Raw genomic sequence first — 17277 nt, forward strand, 5'->3', positions numbered from 1 at the left:
TTTGCTGCCGTGTGGCCGGTGCCAGCCCCGGACTGGCCGCTCTGCACCATGTCCCCGCTCCCAGCCCCGGTGTGGCTTCTCCGTTCCGCGTTCCCGGTCCCATTCCCGGCCCCACGCCGGCCCCCGGTCCCGGTCCCGGTCCCGCCCCCCGGAGCCAAGGAGGACACGGTCGCACGGGGGTCCGAGGCTGCTTTATGAGGGCGCCCGGGCCGGCGGGCGAGCGGGGCGGGGGTCAGGCAGTGATTCCCGGTACCGGCAGGGAAAGGGGAGCCCCGGGGCGCCGGGCCCGGGGCGGGGGTCGGGCGGGTCGGGGACAGCCCCGGTCCCGCTGCTGGTTCCAGTTCCACGCGTGTCCGCCTCTCCCGGCGCTGCTCCTCGCGGGGGCTCCGGTCACAGGGCCAGCACCGGGGGGAACACGGCCCCGTCTGCGGGGACACGACGGGTGAGAGGGGACACGGGGAGAGGGGACACGGGGAGAGGGGACACAGGGAGAGGAGACACGGGGAGAGGAGAGGGGGGACACGGGGAGAGGAGAGGGGACACGGGGAGGGGGGACACGGGGAGAGGGGACACGGGGAGAGGAGAGGGGACACGGGGAGAGGAGAGGGGACACGGGGTATGGGGGGACACGGGGAGAGGGGACACGGGGAGAGGGGACACGGGGAGAGGAGACACGGGGGGAGGAGAGGGGACACGGGGAGAGGAGAGGGGACACGGGGAGGGGGGACACGGGGGAAGAAGGGACACGGGGAGAGGAGACACGGGGGGGACAGAGGACACGGGGGGAGGAGAGGGGACACGGGGTGAGGAGAGGGGACACGGGGAGAGGAGAGGGGACACGGGGGAAGAAGGGACACGGGGAGAGGAGAGGAGACACGGGGGGGACAGAGGACACGGGGAGAGGGGACACGGGAATGGAACAGGAGGGGGCGGCAGCAAACAAGGGTGAACACAGCTTCCATCTGCGGGGACACAGCAGGGGGAGAGGGGACACAGCAGGGGGAGAGGGGACACACGGAGGGGCGGCGGTGACATCTTACGCTTGGGGCTGCTCTGGCTGTCGGGCTCGGGCACCTTCCAGTCCAACTTGCGGCCCTTCTCGTAGAGCCCCTTGAGCACCTTCCGGAACTCCTCGGGCTCCGAACCCTGCGGGCTCAGCTCCAGGTACTTGCGGTAGAGCTGCAGCGCCGTCCGCGCGTCCTCGATGCTGTCGTGGGTCTCGCCCTGGATCTTCAGGTCTGCGGGGACAGCCCTCGCTCAGCGCGGGGACCTCGGGCCGGTTCCGCCCCTTCCCGGAGCCAAGAGCTCGGCCACTGACCCAGGAAATACCAGGCGAGGAAGCGCAGGGAGATCATCCTCTTCCTCGGGATGTGGAACAGGTACACGGTGTCGATCACCTGGTCCTTGGGCACCTGGGGAGGGGACAGGCTGCTGCTGCCGGGGCGGGGGGCTGCGGAGCCGGCCTGGCCCCTCCCGGCCCCACCCCAGCCCCCCACCGTGGGCAGGGAGGGGGCTCAGGCTGTCACCATCAGGTTGATGACACGGAAGTCCTTCTGCAACCCGTGGCCCACGAATTTGACGCCCACGTCGATGAGGAAACGCAGCTTCAGGTAAGTGGATTTGAGGGTGGTCAGGTGCTTGGAGGAGATCTTGGCATCCAGGTCTCCTGGCTTGATCCCGGAGTATTGGGTCAGGTAATCCACCACCTGCAGAGACCAGAAGAGACCAGAGCACCTGGAGGGGGCTGGCAGGGCCCAGGGGTTCTGCCCCCTCCCCAATTCCCCTGTCAGCACCCTGGGGAGGGGGCTGGTGATGCAGAACAACAGCCCCAGGTGACCACGGAGCACAGAGGTGTCCAGGTGAGGTCACCACAGAGGACACAGGAGTCCAGGTAAGGTCACCAAAGGGGACAAGAGTCCCTGGAGAGCACCCAAGTGCACCCAGCTGTCCGTGGGGCGCAGCCAGGTGTCCACACAGGGTAACCATAAAGGACAGGGGAGTTCATGGGGAGCACCCAGGTGTCCAGGTGAAGTCACCATGAAGAACACCCAGGTGAGATCACCACAGAGGGCACACAAGTGTATAAGTGAAGTCACTATGGAGAACACACAGGTGCCCAGGTGAGGTCACCACGAAGAACACCCAGGTGTCTAAGTGAGGTCACCTTGGATGAGACACAAGTGTCTAAGTGAAGTCACCATGGAAAACACACAGGTGCCCAGGTGAGGTCACCATAGAGAACACTCAGGTGTCTAAGTGAGGTCACCTTGGATGAGACACAAGTGTCTAAGTGAAGTCACCATGGAAAACACACAGGTGCCCAGGTGAGGTCACCATGGAGAACACTCAGGTGCCCAGGTGAGGTCACCATGGAGAACACAGGTGCCAAGCTGAGCTCACTGTCACCAGTGGAGAGGTGACAGTGTCCTTGCTGGGGAGCTCCGTGGGGCCAGGTGAGCACCCCATACCTGCTCCTGGGTGGAGATGTAGTCATCGATGAAGGGGACGCCCTCGTTGGGGCCCTGCCCACGCACACAGGTGATCCGGGCCACCGACATCTGGCTGGGCTTGATGGTGGACTTGGTGCCATCACTGCGCAGCTCAGCCTCCTCCTGCCACCAGGGAGGGGACAAATGGTGACCGACAGCCCCAGAGGGGCCACCCTGTGTCCCTGCTGTGTCCCCAGCTGCCCCACACCTCGTTCAGAGTGACGAACTCGGCGTCCAGCCCCACCAGATCTCCGGCCTGGGGCATCTCGTTCAGCATGAGGGGGATGAAGGTGGCGTGGCACTTGCGCTGCTTGCGGGCCAACGAGGCCTCGGCCAGCAGGACGCTGGCCTCGATGGGGTTCTTGACTGTGAAAAAGGCAAGAGGGAAAGGGGAAGGAAGTCAGCGGTGCGGCGGCGGCGCCGGCCCCGCCGCCACTTCCACGCCGGCCACTCACTGACGAGGTTGTACTTGGCGTTGAGGTTCCTCCGGGCGTAGTAGAGGATGGCTGGCACCTTCCAGCTCATGTCAAACTGCACGGCCTCGCACTGCCAGGGGAAGGGGGACAGTCAGGGGCGAGCCTGGGTGGCTCCACGGGGTGGCCGCGGTGTCACCTCGGCGCTCTCACCTTGTCCACGGGCTCGATGAGGAAGTCGTTGAAGAGATACCACTGCTGGTGTGTGACTCCCTGAGGGGGAAAGCACAGCCTTAGGGGCCCCCCCAGGCCAGAGCAGTGACTCCTCTGCCCAGTTACCAGAGAAGGGAGAGTGTGGTCCTGCCATGTGGGAACCCCCGCCCTTCCTGGGACACCGTGGGGAAATCCCTGCTGCCCTGGGTGGTGACAAGGGACTGAGGTGGACAGGGCTCCGGGCTCCGCCCAGATCTGAGCAAAACTCCAGGGAGCTGCAAGAGATAAGGGACAGGGATGGAGCCTTGACACACTCTGGGAACTCCTGGCTTGGGCATCTCCAGTACAAACCAGGACTGCCCAGACCAGCCCTTTCATCGGGAAGGGAGATGACGTCCCTGCCCTTACCTGGAAGTACACGGAACAAGCTGGCACCGTGCCCGTGGCAGGAGGAACCAGCCTGAGCGGGTGTGGGAAGAGGGTTTCTTCAACCCTTCCTTCCCCGTGAGGGGCCCCAGCAGCTCTTGGCACGTTCAGCCACACTCACTGCTTGGCTGAGAGACCCGGGAGTGACAGATCCCATGGGTGAGACCCCTCGGGGAGGCACCATGGGGGTCCTGCAGAGCCTCACCTCCTTCCTCTGGTGGTAGGTCTCTCCCACCTTGATGTGGCCCACCAGGCTGCCCCCAGTGCGCGAGTCCAGGATGTGGACAACGGTGGCCATGAGGTCGTAGATGTACACGGACTCGGGGTCATCCATGGGGCTCAGCTGTGGGAGGAACCGGGAATGTCCGAGCCCCCAAACCACCAGCCTGGATATTTCCGTGCTCCCCTGAGCTGTCTCCTCATCATCTCTCTCTCAGCAGAAAGTGGTTCTGAGGCAACTCTGCTCCCACAGCCCCACGTGCCTCCCGTCACTTCACCCACGGTGACTCTGTCCCTTTACCTCATCGCTCTCGCTCCAGTTGCTCACGTCGAGCTCTTTGCTCTTGGTCAACCTCATCTTGATGGCGTGAGGGATCCAAATGTTCTTCAGTTCCTCCACAGAAGGATACGAATGGCCCGTGTCAGGGCTCCCCAGATCCTTCCTGCACGGGGAATCATGGAAGGCTGAGTTGGAGGGAGATGTCACCCCAGGCCAGGACTCCCACCCAGCCGCTCTCCAGCTGATTCCTGAAATTTCTGTGGGAAGCTGGAGCTGCCTGGAGCAGGACTTTGGGAGAGGTGCTCAGCCAGTGTGGTTTTGGGGCTTTTGTCAGTTAGAAAAGGGACACGAAGTTGGTAGGCTCAAAAAGGGGTCACAAAGTGGGTGACAAAGGGGATGTGGTGCAGCCTCAGACAGGCAGGGGATCAAATCAACATAACTTCAGTGAGAAACAGCCCAGAGGATCACCCAGGAGGTGTCACTGCTGGAACAGAATCCCAGGAAGAGAATCCCAGAATCCCTGAGGTTAGAAAAGCTTTCCAAAACCATCTGGCCACTCCTAGATCAGAGTGCCACATCCTTGGACACCTCCAAGGATGGTGACTCCACCACCTCCCTGAGCAGGTCCAAACTCATTCCATTAAGAAATTCCTCCTGAATTCCCACCTACCACTCTCCAAGAGAGATCTCCTTTCCCTTGGTGATGTCAAAGCCTCCTCTCTTCATCATGGCTTTCTGAAAGGAATACTGGCAACGAAACACAGGCAAGTGTCAGCACACGGTGACAGCCTGGCCCTGGGGACATGTGGGTGACAGCCAGGCCAGGAGCAGGGAAAAGACAGGGATATTGAGGTTGGTGACAGGGAAAAAGCAAGGGAAACCAAATGTCCCAAGGTCACTGCCTTGGTGCTCCCGGGTGGCTGGGGAAGGACAAAGTGACTCCTGCAGTCCCTTCAGCTCTGCCACGCCAGGAGAACTCGTCTTTGTCCAACTCCAAAGGTGCAGACCATGCTTCAGGCATGACCCAACTGCACCAGGTGCTCGAGTGGAGGGAGAGAGGCCAGAGACAGCGAGAGCAGAGTGAAAACCTCAGCGGGGCCGGGCACCGCGAGCCCCGTGTGCCGGGAGAACCGGCCCCGGAGTGTGTCCCCCACCTCAGCCTGTGTCTTCCAGAAATCTGCCTCCTTGGAGCTGTTCACCTCACAGTTAATGACCAGCACGTCCGGCAGGCAGCGGATGTTCCGGGTCTGCACCTGCAGGGAGAGGAGGAGATGGAAATTAAAGCCCTTGGAGAGGCTCCGAGCAGGATTTGGGACATCTGCCAACGCCTCGGCCTGCAGAGCCTCCTCCTTTCCCTGGCTGCATTCCTGGGGGCACTGCCAGGACAACAGGGCTGCTCCAGCAGCTCCTGAGGAGTTGTTTTCTCCTTGCTGAATCCTCATCCCTGCGAGAGGAATTCACAGAGCCCAGGAAATACCCCAGGGCTGCCAGTCGGGCCAGGAACCGAATCTCTGGCATCGGCTCAGGAGGTTCCCCAGTGACTCAAAGAGAAAGTGTCCCCCTCTCGCCCCTGTGCCACGGCCCCTCGTGTCTGTGTCCCCCTCCCAGGCTCACCGTGGGCTGGTACTTCTCACAGTTCTCACACCAGGCTTGTGTGTTCTGCTCCAAGCAGATGCTGCGCTTCAAAATTTGGGCGAACTCGTAATCCTTGGCTGGTTTTTCTGGAGGGAGAAAGGAGAATAACGTCACCTCCCAAACACACCAAACCTTGACCGGCTGAGCTCAGCCAAACCTCTGGGGTTTTCCTCGTAACCACCAGCCAGAAGGTCAAGCCCCAAATGTGTCTTTCTGAAGCCAAAAGCCTCGGCTGGTTGGAAACCCACCCCTGGAGCTGAGGTAGCTCCTGGCTGCGGGTGTGTTCCAGCTGGAAAAAGCATGGATAACAAACCCCAGCCAGCTGAGAGTGCTGGGCCCTGCTCTTACCGGTGCTGTCGGGGTAGGAGAGGGTGAAGAGCAGCGTGGAGGACACACGGACAGTCTCCTTCCCACAGCGACACATGCTGCAGTTCTCCATCTCACAGCTGAACAGCTGCCCGATGACAGAGTCCCCTGAGGAGCCAAAGCTGCTGGAAAACCAGCACTGGGATCAGCAGAGATCCCTAAGCTGGCCACCCACAGCTCAGGCTGCTCCCAGATTCCAGCAGATTTGGAGGAATCAGCCATCTGAGCAGTCCCAAGCCTCTCTGGAAGCTCAGCTGGTGTCCTCTGTAAAGCCTCAATCCTCCAAACAGGTTTCAGCACAGGGTTCAAACATGGGGGGAGCTGCAGTTCCCATGGATCCCCCAGGGCATGAGGGGCAAGAAAGCCGCTCCCGAGGGATGGGTGGGGTCTCTGAGGACCTGTCCCCCTTCCCCAGCTGGCTCATTCCCTGTCCCCTCCCCACGCCAGGGCCTCACCTGCCGCCAGCCCCTCGGTAGGCCTGGGGTCCCTCCTGCTCCTGCGTTTCCTGGTGCAGCTGAGTCAGGATGAAACGATTCCAGCTCTGGATCAGCCTCCCCAGGTTCACCTTCCCCGTGGCTTCGTCTGAGTCTGCCAGGATCAAGCCCAGCGCCGAAGCCTCCGGGATGGTGCGGAAAGCCCGCAGGAAGTTGCTTCCCTGAGGATGGGGCAAGAGCAACACGTCACCCAGCTCAAGTGACAGGAATTTCCAGCATCACTCCCGTTCCTCTGTCACCCCTGTGACCCTCCTGGGCAGCCCAGCCCAGCACAGACCTGGCAGGGGTCTCCTCGGGACAGGTCCAGCATGTGGAAGAGCAAGCCCAACTCGCAGCCCAGGCAGAATTCCTTCTGGCACAAGTGGTTCTGGACCAGGCAGCGGACTGGCTCCAGGAAATACAGCACCTGGCAAAGCCCCAGCAGTCATGGGGAGCTCTGGGGGGCACCCACGGGAGCTCTGGGTGGGATTGGAGCAGCTCCCACCTGGATCATGCAGTTGCAGTAGGCGTTGGGAATGTGGGGCTCCAGCCCCGCAAACAGAGTCTTGTTGTAATGCTTGAAGTCGAAATCCTCCAGCCCCAGCTTGGAGTATTTGATGGTGACCTGAGCAGAGGGATGTGACAGGTGAGACAAACACCTCCCCACGCCACGGGAGCCCCAGAGCAGCCCCCCAAGGCCACCACCTTCCTGTACTTCTTGGCCACTCTGTAGAGGTGTGGTTCCTCCTCACGCCCGATCGGGGACTCGGGGACTTGGCTGAAGTTGTCAAACTCGTTGTCCATCTCCTTTAACCGGTAAGGAATCTCGGAGCAGGGAGAGAGAAAGGCTGAGCAGCTGAACCTTGAGGTGGGGAGAAGCCCCACAAAGCAACCCCTGGGTTTTCCTGCCTCCCTGAATGAGCAAAGGGATCCACCAGAAAGGAGTGGGGCCCTCCCTGGACCTGCACGAGGCGTCCACACCTTCCTGCTGGCAGGGATTTGTCACAGTGGGAAAGCACAGGGCAGTGTTTTCCCAAGGCTGTGAGACACACCATCAACCTCCCAACAGAGCAGCTCAGACCTTCCCTGCCCACAGAGCCACAGAGGGATGGAACTGGGAAAACTCCATCCCTTTCCCTGCTCTGGAGAAGCTGTTACCTCCAAACTACACCATCCCAAGGGAATCCCACCTCTTGTCCCTGTCCCTGAAACCTCAGGGGATCCCTCAGCACGCAGAGAGCTCTGTCCCTTCCCCACCCTCCCAAAATCCCCTCCTGGGAGTGAGTACCTGGTTTCGGAGCTTGGTCCTGGGGTTTGGGGCGTAGCCAATGAACCCCACTTTCTTCATGGTGCGCAGAATCTCGGGGTCCACGGGAGGGGCTCGCCTGGAAACACCCCCCTGGCTCAGAGCAGCACCTGGCTGTGCTCAGGGACCCACCCCGAGGCTGCTCCTGAGCGTTTTCCCCCTCCTCAGCCCTTCCCCAGGTTCATTTTCCATCCCAAGGAGGGATGTGCCAGGGCAGCAGCAGCGCTGAGCACGGGGCTCTCGGGGGTAGGAAGAGGGAAAAGGAGATTCCACGTGGGCAGAGCAGAGATCTGGATCCCACTGGGAGTGAGAGGGAGAGAGGCTGGACCACATCCCACCGTCCTCACACCTGCCCAGTCACACCTCCACTGCAGGGAACTCAGCTGGTGTCTCAGTGGCAAGCAGGAATGATGCCTTAGGATGTAGTTTTTATATTTTTTTCAGAGCTTGTAGTGCTTTAGTGTATAATTCTAAAACTCCACAGCCTGTCAGCTGCTGCTCTCCCATCTTATTTAGACAAAAGGATTTTCTCTAAGCCCTGAAACTCCAGGGTATCTGATGATCTCAGGCTCCCAGAGATATGAGCAACAGTGAATGGTGAGGGGAAAACTTGGAGTAAATGACTCCATTACCTGAAGCTCTAATTGGGGGATTAACCCCTGATACATAAATGGACTCAACTTATAATTAAAGGAAAAACTCGTGCCCATCACCCACGTGCAACCTCAGAGACTTCTGACTGCCCAAGGTGCATCTAGTGAAGGCCTTCATTAAATACCCACTTCGATTATCTTAATTCTCTCTAGCCTCTGCTTTAGGGAGCCACTCCAAAGCATCAGGAAAGAGAGGGTCAAGACATAAAGAACAGTGAATTTAGGGTAACTTGTGCCCATCACCCAGGTGTGACCTCAGAAGCTTCTGACTGAGGTGCACCGAGTGAAGACCTACAATAAACACCCACTTCATTTTCTCCAGGGCTTTAGGGAACCACTCCAAAGCATCAAGAAAGAGAGGGACATAAGAACAGTGAATTGGGGGTAACTCAAGCTTTTGGTTAGCTTTTGACTGTCTGAGGTGCACCTAGTGAAGACCTCCAATAAACACCCACTTAATTTCCTCCAGGGCTTTAGGGAACCACTCCAAAGCATCAGGAAAGAGTGGGACAAGACATAAGAACAGTGAATTTAGGGTAACTCGTGCCCATCACCCATGTGTGACCTTGGAAGCTTTTGACCATCTAAGGTGCACCTAGTGAAGGCCTCCAATAAACACCCACTTCCTTTTCTCCAGGGCTTTAGGGAACCACCCCGAGGCACCAGGAAAGAGTGGGACAAGACATAAGAACAGTGAATTGGTTCATCACTGATCATCACAGTGGTTCACCACTTGTGATCATCACCCAGGTGTAACCTCAGAAACTTCTGACTGAGGTGCACCTAGCAAAGACCTCCAATAAACACCCACTTCATTTTCTCTAGGGCTTTAGGGAACCACTCCGAGGCATCAGGAAAGAGAGGGACAAGACATAAGAACAGTGAATTTAGGGTAACTCGTGCCCATCACCCATGTGTGACCTCAGAAACTTCTGACTGAGGTGCACCTAGCGAAGATCTCCAATAAACACCCACTTCCTTTTCTCCAGGGCTTTAGGGAACCACCCCGAGGCACCAGGAAAGAGAGGGATTCTGCCAGAGCTGGCCCTCCCCGTGCCATTTCACCAGCAGAGGCATTACCGCGGCGCCGGGGCCGAGTTGGCAGCGGGCCAGTCCGAGAGCAGCGTGTCACTGGTCAGCGGCACCGGGATCAGCGACAGCGGCACCAGGTCCTGGTTCCAGTCCAGGTGTGGCAGCGTGTCCACCATGCAGGGCAGGGCAAAGTCGGTCTCCCGTGAGTAGGCGTTGAAGGTGGCCTCCGGGGAGTCGGCCCAGAGGTGGACACAGCCCTCGGAGTCGCCGAAGGCCAGCGCCTGTTTGCTGGCAGACACGTCGAAGGTCATGATGAGAGGCCCCACGGTGTTGACGTGGAAGATGTCAGCGGGGTTGGCCAGCCCCGTGGGCTCACAGAACTGGCACTGGCCTGGGGAGAGGGAGAAGTGGGATAACTGGGTGGGAATCAGGGCGTGGTGACACGCTGGGAGTGGGGTGGCAGCACTGGGATGACCACCGTGGAATGTCCTCAGTGGGAAGGGACTTGTGAGGGTCAGAGTCCAGCTCCTGGCCCAGCATAGGACAACCCCAAAAGTTCCTCAAATCCCCAAATCCCAACACCTGAGAGCGTTGTCCAAAGACTCTCTGGTCTCTGGAATCATGGAATATCCTGAGCTGAAAGGAACCCACAAAGGTTGGAGTCCAATTCCTGTCCTTGCAGAGGACAACCCCAAAAGTTCCTCAAATCTCCAAATCCCAACACCTGAGAGTGTTGTCCAAAGACTCTCTGGAATCATGGAATATCCTGAGCTGAAAGGAACCCACTAAGGTTGGAGTCCAATTCCTGTCCTTGCAGAGGACAACCCCAAAAGTTCCTCAAATCTCCAAATCCCAACACCTGAGAGTGTTGTCCAAAGACTCTCTGGAATCATGGAATATCCTGAGCTGAAAGGAACCCACTAAGGTTGGAGTCCAATTCCTGTCCTTGCAGAGGACAACCCCAAAAGTTCCTCAAATCCCCAAATCCCCAAATCCCAACACCTGAGAGTGTTATTCAAACATCCCCTGACCTCCACAGTCATGGGATATCCTGAGCTGAAAAGAACTCACAAGGGTCAGAGTCCAGCTCCTGGCCCAGCACAGGACAACCCCAAAAGTTCCTCAAATCCCCAAATCCCAACACCTGAGAGCGTTGTCCAAAGACTCTCTGGTCTCTGGAATCATGGAATATCCTGAGCTGAAAGGAACCCACAAAGGTTGGAGTCCAATTCCTGTCCTTGCAGAGGACAACCCCAAAAATTCCTCAAATCCTAACATCTAAGAACGCTAAGGACTTGAGAGTATTGTCCAAAACCTCCCTGACCTCCAGAATCATGGAATACCCTGAGCTGCAAGAGACCCACAGGGATGAAAGTCCAACTTTTGTCCTTGCACAGGACACTCCAAAATCCCACCTTGTGCCTGAGAGCGCTGCCCAAACACTCCTGGAGCTCCTCAGACCCCACACCCAAGAGCCTGTTCAGTGCCCAACCACCCTGTGGAGGAAAAACCTTTTCCCAAAAACCCCATCCAAACCCCACCCTACAGAGCTCCTGAGCCATTCCCTCGGGTCCTGTCACCGCCCCAGAGACCAAAGTGAGGACATTGTGAGGTCTCCCCTCATCCTCCTCCCCTCCAGGCTGAACCCCACGGGCTCCACCCCTGACCTTGGTGACACCTGGGACTGCCCCATACCTGTCTGGGAGATGATGGCCAGAAACCCCATCTAAACCCCTCCCAACAGAGCTCCAGCTCTGAGCTCCTGAGCCATTCCCTCGGGTCCTGTCACCGCCCCAGAGACCAAAGTGAGGACATTGTGAGGTCTCCCCTCATCCTCCTCCCCTCCAGGGTGAACCCCACGGGCTCCACCTCGATCTTGGTGACACCTGGGACTGCCCCGTACCTGTCTGGGAGATGATGGCCAGGCGGGAGGTGTAGGTGGGGATGAAGCGCAGGAAGAAGGGGTCGATGTGGACCTGCAGGGGTGTGGTGGCCCTCATCATGCGCAGGTCGTAGACCTTGAGGAAGCGGTCGCAGGCCAGCCCGTTCATGCGGCTGGAGAAGCCGCAGGTCACCAGCAGGTTCCCGTGCACGTCGAAGTCCGACAGGCTCCCGGAGTGCGCGTCGAACTCGTGCTCCGCCGCGAAGGTGCGCAGGTCACGCAGGGACACCTGTGAGGGGACAACGTCCTGCCCGTGGCCACCCGGCCTCTGGGGCTCTGGGAAGAGCCCAGATATCCCAAATTCCTGGGGTTCTGCCCCTGTGCAGGCGTTACCTTGCCCGAGGTGTGCCCGCAGAAGAAGAAGCGGTTGGATTGCCTCATGATGGTGATGCCGGGCACCTCCACGGTGTACTGGTGGGGAGAGCAGGGGAGAGCAGGGATGAGCAGGGATGAGCAGGGAACAGCAGGGAACAGCAGGGAACAGCAGGGAACAGCGGGGTAGGGAAGGAAAGAGAAGGAAAGTGAAGGGAAGCAAAAGGAAGAGGAAGGAAGAGGAAGAGCAGAGAAGGGAAGAGAAAGGAAGAACAGGGAAGAGAAGGGGAGAGAAGGAGAGACAAGGAGGGACAAGGAGAGAAGAGAAGGGAAGGTTTGGGCAGGTTTGGGCAGGTTTGGGCAGGTTTGGGCAGGTTTGGGCAGGTTTGGGCAGGTTTGGGAAGGGAAGGGAAGGGAAGGGAAGGGAAGGGAAGGGAAGGGAAGGGAAGGGAAGGGAAGGGAAGGGAAGGGAAGGGAAGGGAAGGGAAGGGAAGAAGAGCAGAGAGGGAAAGCAGGGATGATCAGGGCCCAGCAGGGAGGCACCCCAGACCAAAGCACCTTCTGTGTCTCCTGGACCGTGTTGAGGTCCATCTCGAGGACGTGGTTCTGCAGCCCGGCCACCAGCAGCGTGTTGTTGTCCGTCAGCAGCAGGCTGTGCATGTCCTCGGATTCATCCATGCTGGGGGACAGGCAGGACCCCTCAGGCTCCTGCCCGGCCCCGGGAGGGAGCAGGGAAGGGCTGGGCAGCACTCACAGGTAGTCGAAGATGATGAGGCCACCACGGGACATGTATTTGAGGTTGGTTTTGGTGAGGAAGAGGACGCCGTTCTCCAGGCTCTGGATCTGGCGGATGTCATCGCTGCTGTTCACCTGGAAGGAGGAGTAACGCTCCAGCGTCGGCCCGAAGAAGGAGGTGGCGTGGCCCTGGGAGCAGAGGGGACACGGGGATGTCACAACCCCCGTGTCCCCGTGGGTGTGGCACAGCTCAGCGTGGCTTTGTCCTCTGCCAGATCCCAGATTTCCCAGGTTATGGAGGGGGAATTCCTGGCACTCCTGGCAAGGCAGCTCAGGCTTTTCCCTGGATGCAGCAGACACAAATTAAAAAAAAAACAAATCTCAACACAACCCTACAGCAGTGACAGGGAAAACAGTGAGAGGTTCGTGCTCCAAGAATTTCCACAGACAAATAAAGGAAAGGTTTTAAACCCTTAGATGGGACAGAGGGGTGAAATTCCTCCCCCTGGTGAGGCGTTGGAATGGATTTCTCAGAGAAGTTGTGGTTGCCCCTGGGGTTGGACGAGGCTTGGAGCACCCTGGGATAGAGGAAGGACATGGAATGGGATGAGTGTGGGTCAGCCTGGAGAAGAGAAGGCTCCAGGGAGACCTTGGAGTCCCCTGCAGTGGCTAAAGGGGCTCCAAGGGAACTGGAGAGGGATTTGGGACACGGGTAAGGAGCACCAGGACAAGGAGGAGTGGCTTCACAGTGCCACAGCGTGGGGTTAGACGGGATTTGGGGAAGAAATGGATTTCCCAGAGGATTCCCAGTGCTTGGAAGTGTCTGAGGCCAGTTGGATGGAGCAAGCTGGGCTGGTGGGAGGCCACGGCAGGGTGGTGGAACTTTAGGATTTGGCTTTTATATTTTCCAGATCCTGTAAGTGCTTTAGTAACTCTAAAACCCCACAGACTGTCAGCTGCTGTTCTCCCATTTTATTCAAACAAAACAATTCCTCTTTGGCCTCAAGCTCAAGGACACCTGACTGCCTCAGGCCATGAAAAACACAAACAAAAGGTGAACTGCGGGGAGCAAACTGGGGGAATGTGATTGCATTACCCGAAGCTGTAATTGGACAATTAAACTCTGATATGCAAATAGACCAAACTTTCATCTGTCTGAAAAACTCGTGGCTGTTGTCTCAGCTGGGTGTAGCCTCTGTGAGACTCCTGCACTGCCCAAGGTGCACCTTTTGAAGGTTTTTCCATAAATACCTGCCTTTACCCTTTAACCCTGGCCAGCCTCTGCTCTAGAGAACCTCTCCAGGCATCACCTGATGAGTTTCCTCTCCCTCACACCCCATCCCATCCAATCCCAAAACCTCCCCAGAGCTCCCCAAAACCTTCCCAGAGCTGCCCAAAACCTTCCCAGAGCTGCCCAAAACCTCCCCAGAGCTCCCCAAAACCTCCTCAGAGCTTCTCCAAACCTCCAAAGAGCTTCTCCAAACCTCCAAAGAGCTTCCCAAGGCCTCTCAAGAGCTTCCCAAAACCTCCAAAGAGCCTCCCAAAACCTTCCCAAAATCTCCCCAGAGCTTCCAAAAACCTCCCCCAAGCATCCCAAATCCTACAAAGAGCTTCCCAAATCCTACAAAGAGCTCCCCAGGGCTTCCCAAAGCCTCCCAAAACCTCTCCAGAGCTCCCCAAAACCTCCTAAGAACTCCCCAAAACCTTCCCAAAACCTCTCCGGAGCTCTGGTCTCTGCTCTGGTCCCCAAAACCTCCAAAGAGCTCCCCAAAGCCTCCCAAGAGCTCCCTAAAGCCTCCCCAGAGCTTCTCCAAAACCTTCCCAAAACCTCTCCAGAGCTCTGGTCTCTGCTCTGGTCCCTAAACCTCCCCAAAGCTCCCCAAAGCCTTCCCAAAACCTCTTTGGAGCTCTGGTCTCTGCTCTGGTCCCCAAAACCTCCAAAGAGCTCCCCAAAGCTTCCAAAGCCTTCCCAAAACCTCCAAACAGCTTCCCAAAACCTTCCCAGAGCTCCTCAAAACATTCCCAAAACCTCTCTAGAGCTCTGGTCTCTGCTCTGGTCCCCCAAAACCTCCCCAGAGCTCCCCAAAGCCTCCCCAGAGCTCCATGCTCCACGTACCCCGTGGTTGCCAACCCACAGCATCTCCTCGTGCAGGTCGAAGTGGGACACGGCCACGGGCACGCCGACCTCGGAGACGGCGGTGTGCAGCTCGCTGTACATCCCCTCCATCAGGTGCACGGACTCGGGCACCGGGAGCCCCTCCAGGGACACGCCCTCGGGGTCCAGCTCCACCAGGTTGGGGTTCAGGTGCGGGTCCAGCACCGGCTCCAGCGACGGGTGAAGCGGCGGCGCGAACTCGGCCAGGGAGGGGTTGAGCCCCTCGAAATTCATGGTGGATCCCGGCCTTGGGGAGGGGAAAGGAACCGAGGGTGGCTGCTCAGGGACACACCATGGAGTTCCTGGAAACGGGGGATGGTGGGGATGGGGACGGCAGCTGGAATCTCCAGGGTGGGGTGGGTCAGGGCTCGGCAGGGTCGGGGATGTAAAGTCCCTTCTTTACCCAGAGTGTGCTCAGAGCCCTGCACAGCTGAGGGAAGGGGTCTGGGCACCGGGCAGGGGTCTGAGCACCGGGAATTGTCCCAAAGCACCGGGGAGGGGTCTCTGAGCAGCGGGCAGGGGTCTGAGCACCGGGCAGGGGTCCCTGAGCACCGGGCAGGGGTCTCTGAGCACCAGGCAGGGGTCTGAGCACCAGGCAGGGGTCTCTGAGCACCAGGCAGGGGTCTCTGAGCACCAGGCAGGGGTCTCTGAGCACCAGGCAGGGGTCTCTGAGCACCAGGCAGGGGTCTCTGAGCACCGGGAAGTGCCCCAAAGCACCGGGCAGGGGGCCCAGGGCACCGGGAAGTGTCCCAAAGCACCGGGCAGGGGTCTCTGAGCACCAGGCAGGGGTCCCTGAGCACTGGGCAGGGGTCTGAGCACCGGGAAGTGTCCCAAAGCACCGGAAAGTGTCCCAAGGCACCGGGCAGGGGTCTGAGCACCGGGCAGGGGGGTCTGAGCACCGGGAAGTGTCCCAAGGCACCGGGCAGGGGTCTCTGAGCACCGGGCAGGGGTCTGAGCACCGGGCAGGGGTCCCTGAGCACCGGGCAGGGGTCCCTGAGCACCGGGCAGGGGTCTCTGAGCACCGGGCAGGGGTCCCTGAGCACCGGGCAGGGGTCTGAGCACCGGGCAGGGGTCCCTGAGCACCGGGCAGGGGTCTCTGAGCACCAGGCAGGGGTCTCTGAGCACCGGGCAGGGGTCCTTAAGCACCGGGCAGTGGCCCAAGGGACCGACCAGGGGTCTCTGAGCACCGGGCAGGGGTCCCTGAGCACCGGGAGGGGTTCCAGGGGAACCGGGAAGCAGCCCAAGATGCCAAGCAGCCTCCCGGGGATACCAGGCACTGGTCCCAGAGCACGAAGCAATCTTCAGAGGAAACGGGCAGCGTCCCAAGGCACCGGACAGTGTCCCAAGGCACCGGGAAGCAGCCCAAGGATACCGGGCAGTGGTCCCTGAGCACCGGGCAGTGTCCCAACCCTCAGCATCCAGGCTGGGCACCGGGCAGCCTCCCGGGGAGCCAAACCGGGCCCCGTCCCGCCCCACCCCCGGGCCTTCAGGCCAGCTCCGCACCCGCCGCCTTTATCACCGCGGGCCCACACCGAACCCGCCGGCGGGATCGGCGGTATCAGCGGCCGCAGTCGCAGGCGGGGCCGGGCGGGGTACGGAGGGCCCGGCCCGAGCGGCCGCTCTCACCGAGCACGGAGCCGCCCCCACAACCCGCCGTGAGCGCCGTTACCGAGCCGCCGCGGGCACAGCCGCGCCGGGACCGCGCTCCCGGCCTCGTCCCGCTGCGCCACCGTGACCGGGCCAGGGCCGGGGCCGCTCCCGCCGTCGCTACGGCAACCGCGCCCCCTGCCCGGTGCACCGGGCCCGCCCCGGGCCGCCGACCAATGGCAGCGCCGAGCGCCGGGCGCCGACCAATCAGCGCCCGAGGGGGGCGGGACTACGCGGCGCGGCAGGACGGGGCGGCGCATGGGACAAACTTGAGGAGGTGGGCTGGTTCGCGGCGGGTCCCCGCGCAGAGCCTCGGGACCCCCAGGCACCTCTCGGAGCCCCCGGCGCTGCCGACCCCTGCGGCCTGTGGGGGTCCCACGGGTGTCACGCAGTGTTCCCGGACACCCCACGAGAGCCTACGGTGTCTAACGGATGTCACAGAGTCGCCCGTGGCATCCCGCGGGGGTAGCGCAGCGTCCTCTGGCAGCCCTCGGGTGTCAACCCCGAGTGTCCCACGGTGTCCCGCGGTGTCCCACGCGGTCCCTTGGCGTTCCACAGCGTGCACTGGGGTCCCACAATGTCCCATGGGTGTCCCCCGGTACCCCACGCCGTCCTACCGTGTCCCCCTGGCAGCCCACGGGGTCCCAAAATGTCCCCAGACGCCCTTCAGTGTCCCTTGTTCTCCTCTGACATCCCACAGTGTCCCACGGGGTACATCAATGTCCCGCGGGGTCCCCGAGCACCCCACGGAATCCCACCGCCCCCCAAGGGGTCCCACGATGCCCGATGAGCTCCCAAAGTGTCCTTGTCACCCCACAGGATCCTAACGTGTCCCCAAATGCCCCACGGTATGGCACCGTGCCCGCTGGTGGCCCACAGAGTGTCACAATGTCCCACGGGGTCCCCTGGCACCTCACAATGCGCGGCGGTTCCCCTCATGTCCCAACGCGTCCCGGATGTCCCTCAGTGTCCCCTGGCATC

General features: G+C 60.2%; 1 protein-coding gene across 2 annotated transcripts; it reads right to left on the reverse strand.

The window, feature by feature from the left end:
• Positions 1 to 172: 172 nt before the first annotated feature.
• PAN2 (poly(A) specific ribonuclease subunit PAN2) lies at positions 173 to 16435 on the reverse strand. 2 transcript variants are annotated; one of them, XM_066337662.1, is made up of 26 exons: positions 16319 to 16435; positions 14611 to 14896; positions 12514 to 12683; positions 12318 to 12438; positions 11781 to 11858; positions 11409 to 11676; positions 9554 to 9896; positions 7803 to 7899; positions 7220 to 7339; positions 7020 to 7139; positions 6813 to 6941; positions 6497 to 6696; positions 6024 to 6163; positions 5655 to 5761; positions 5195 to 5293; positions 4711 to 4787; positions 4062 to 4203; positions 3747 to 3884; positions 3116 to 3175; positions 2945 to 3035; positions 2698 to 2855; positions 2469 to 2612; positions 1527 to 1706; positions 1319 to 1412; positions 1041 to 1238; positions 173 to 425 (listed from the first exon to the last, which is right to left on the reverse strand). In XM_066337662.1, the coding sequence occupies exons 2-26, from the start codon at positions 14881 to 14883 to the stop codon at positions 391 to 393; spliced, it is 3582 nt and encodes a 1193-aa protein (XP_066193759.1). In that variant the 5' UTR covers positions 14884 to 14896; positions 16319 to 16435; the 3' UTR covers positions 173 to 390. The 2 variants fall into 2 exon arrangements, with proteins under 2 accessions (XP_066193759.1, XP_066193758.1); XM_066337661.1 differs by having other exon boundaries at positions 6024 to 6166.
• Between the last annotated feature and the right edge of the window lie 842 nt (positions 16436 to 17277).

This window comes from Sylvia atricapilla, chromosome 29, assembly GCF_009819655.1.
Source record: "Sylvia atricapilla isolate bSylAtr1 chromosome 29, bSylAtr1.pri, whole genome shotgun sequence".
Lineage (NCBI taxonomy): Eukaryota > Metazoa > Chordata > Aves > Passeriformes > Sylviidae > Sylvia > Sylvia atricapilla.

Coding starts and splice junctions, on each gene's coding strand:
- PAN2 (XM_066337661.1), bottom strand. CDS start 14,883: ATGAATTTCGAGGGGCTCAACCCCTCCCTGGCCGAGTTCGCGCCGCCG. Junction 12,439..12,513: donor CTCATCATCTTCGACTACCT/GTGAGTGCTGCC, acceptor CCTGTCCCCCAG/CATGGATGAATCCGAGGACA. Junction 6,167..6,496: donor TACCGAGGGGCTGGCGGCAG/GTGAGGCCCTGG, acceptor CTGGTTTTCCAG/CAGCTTTGGCTCCTCAGGGG.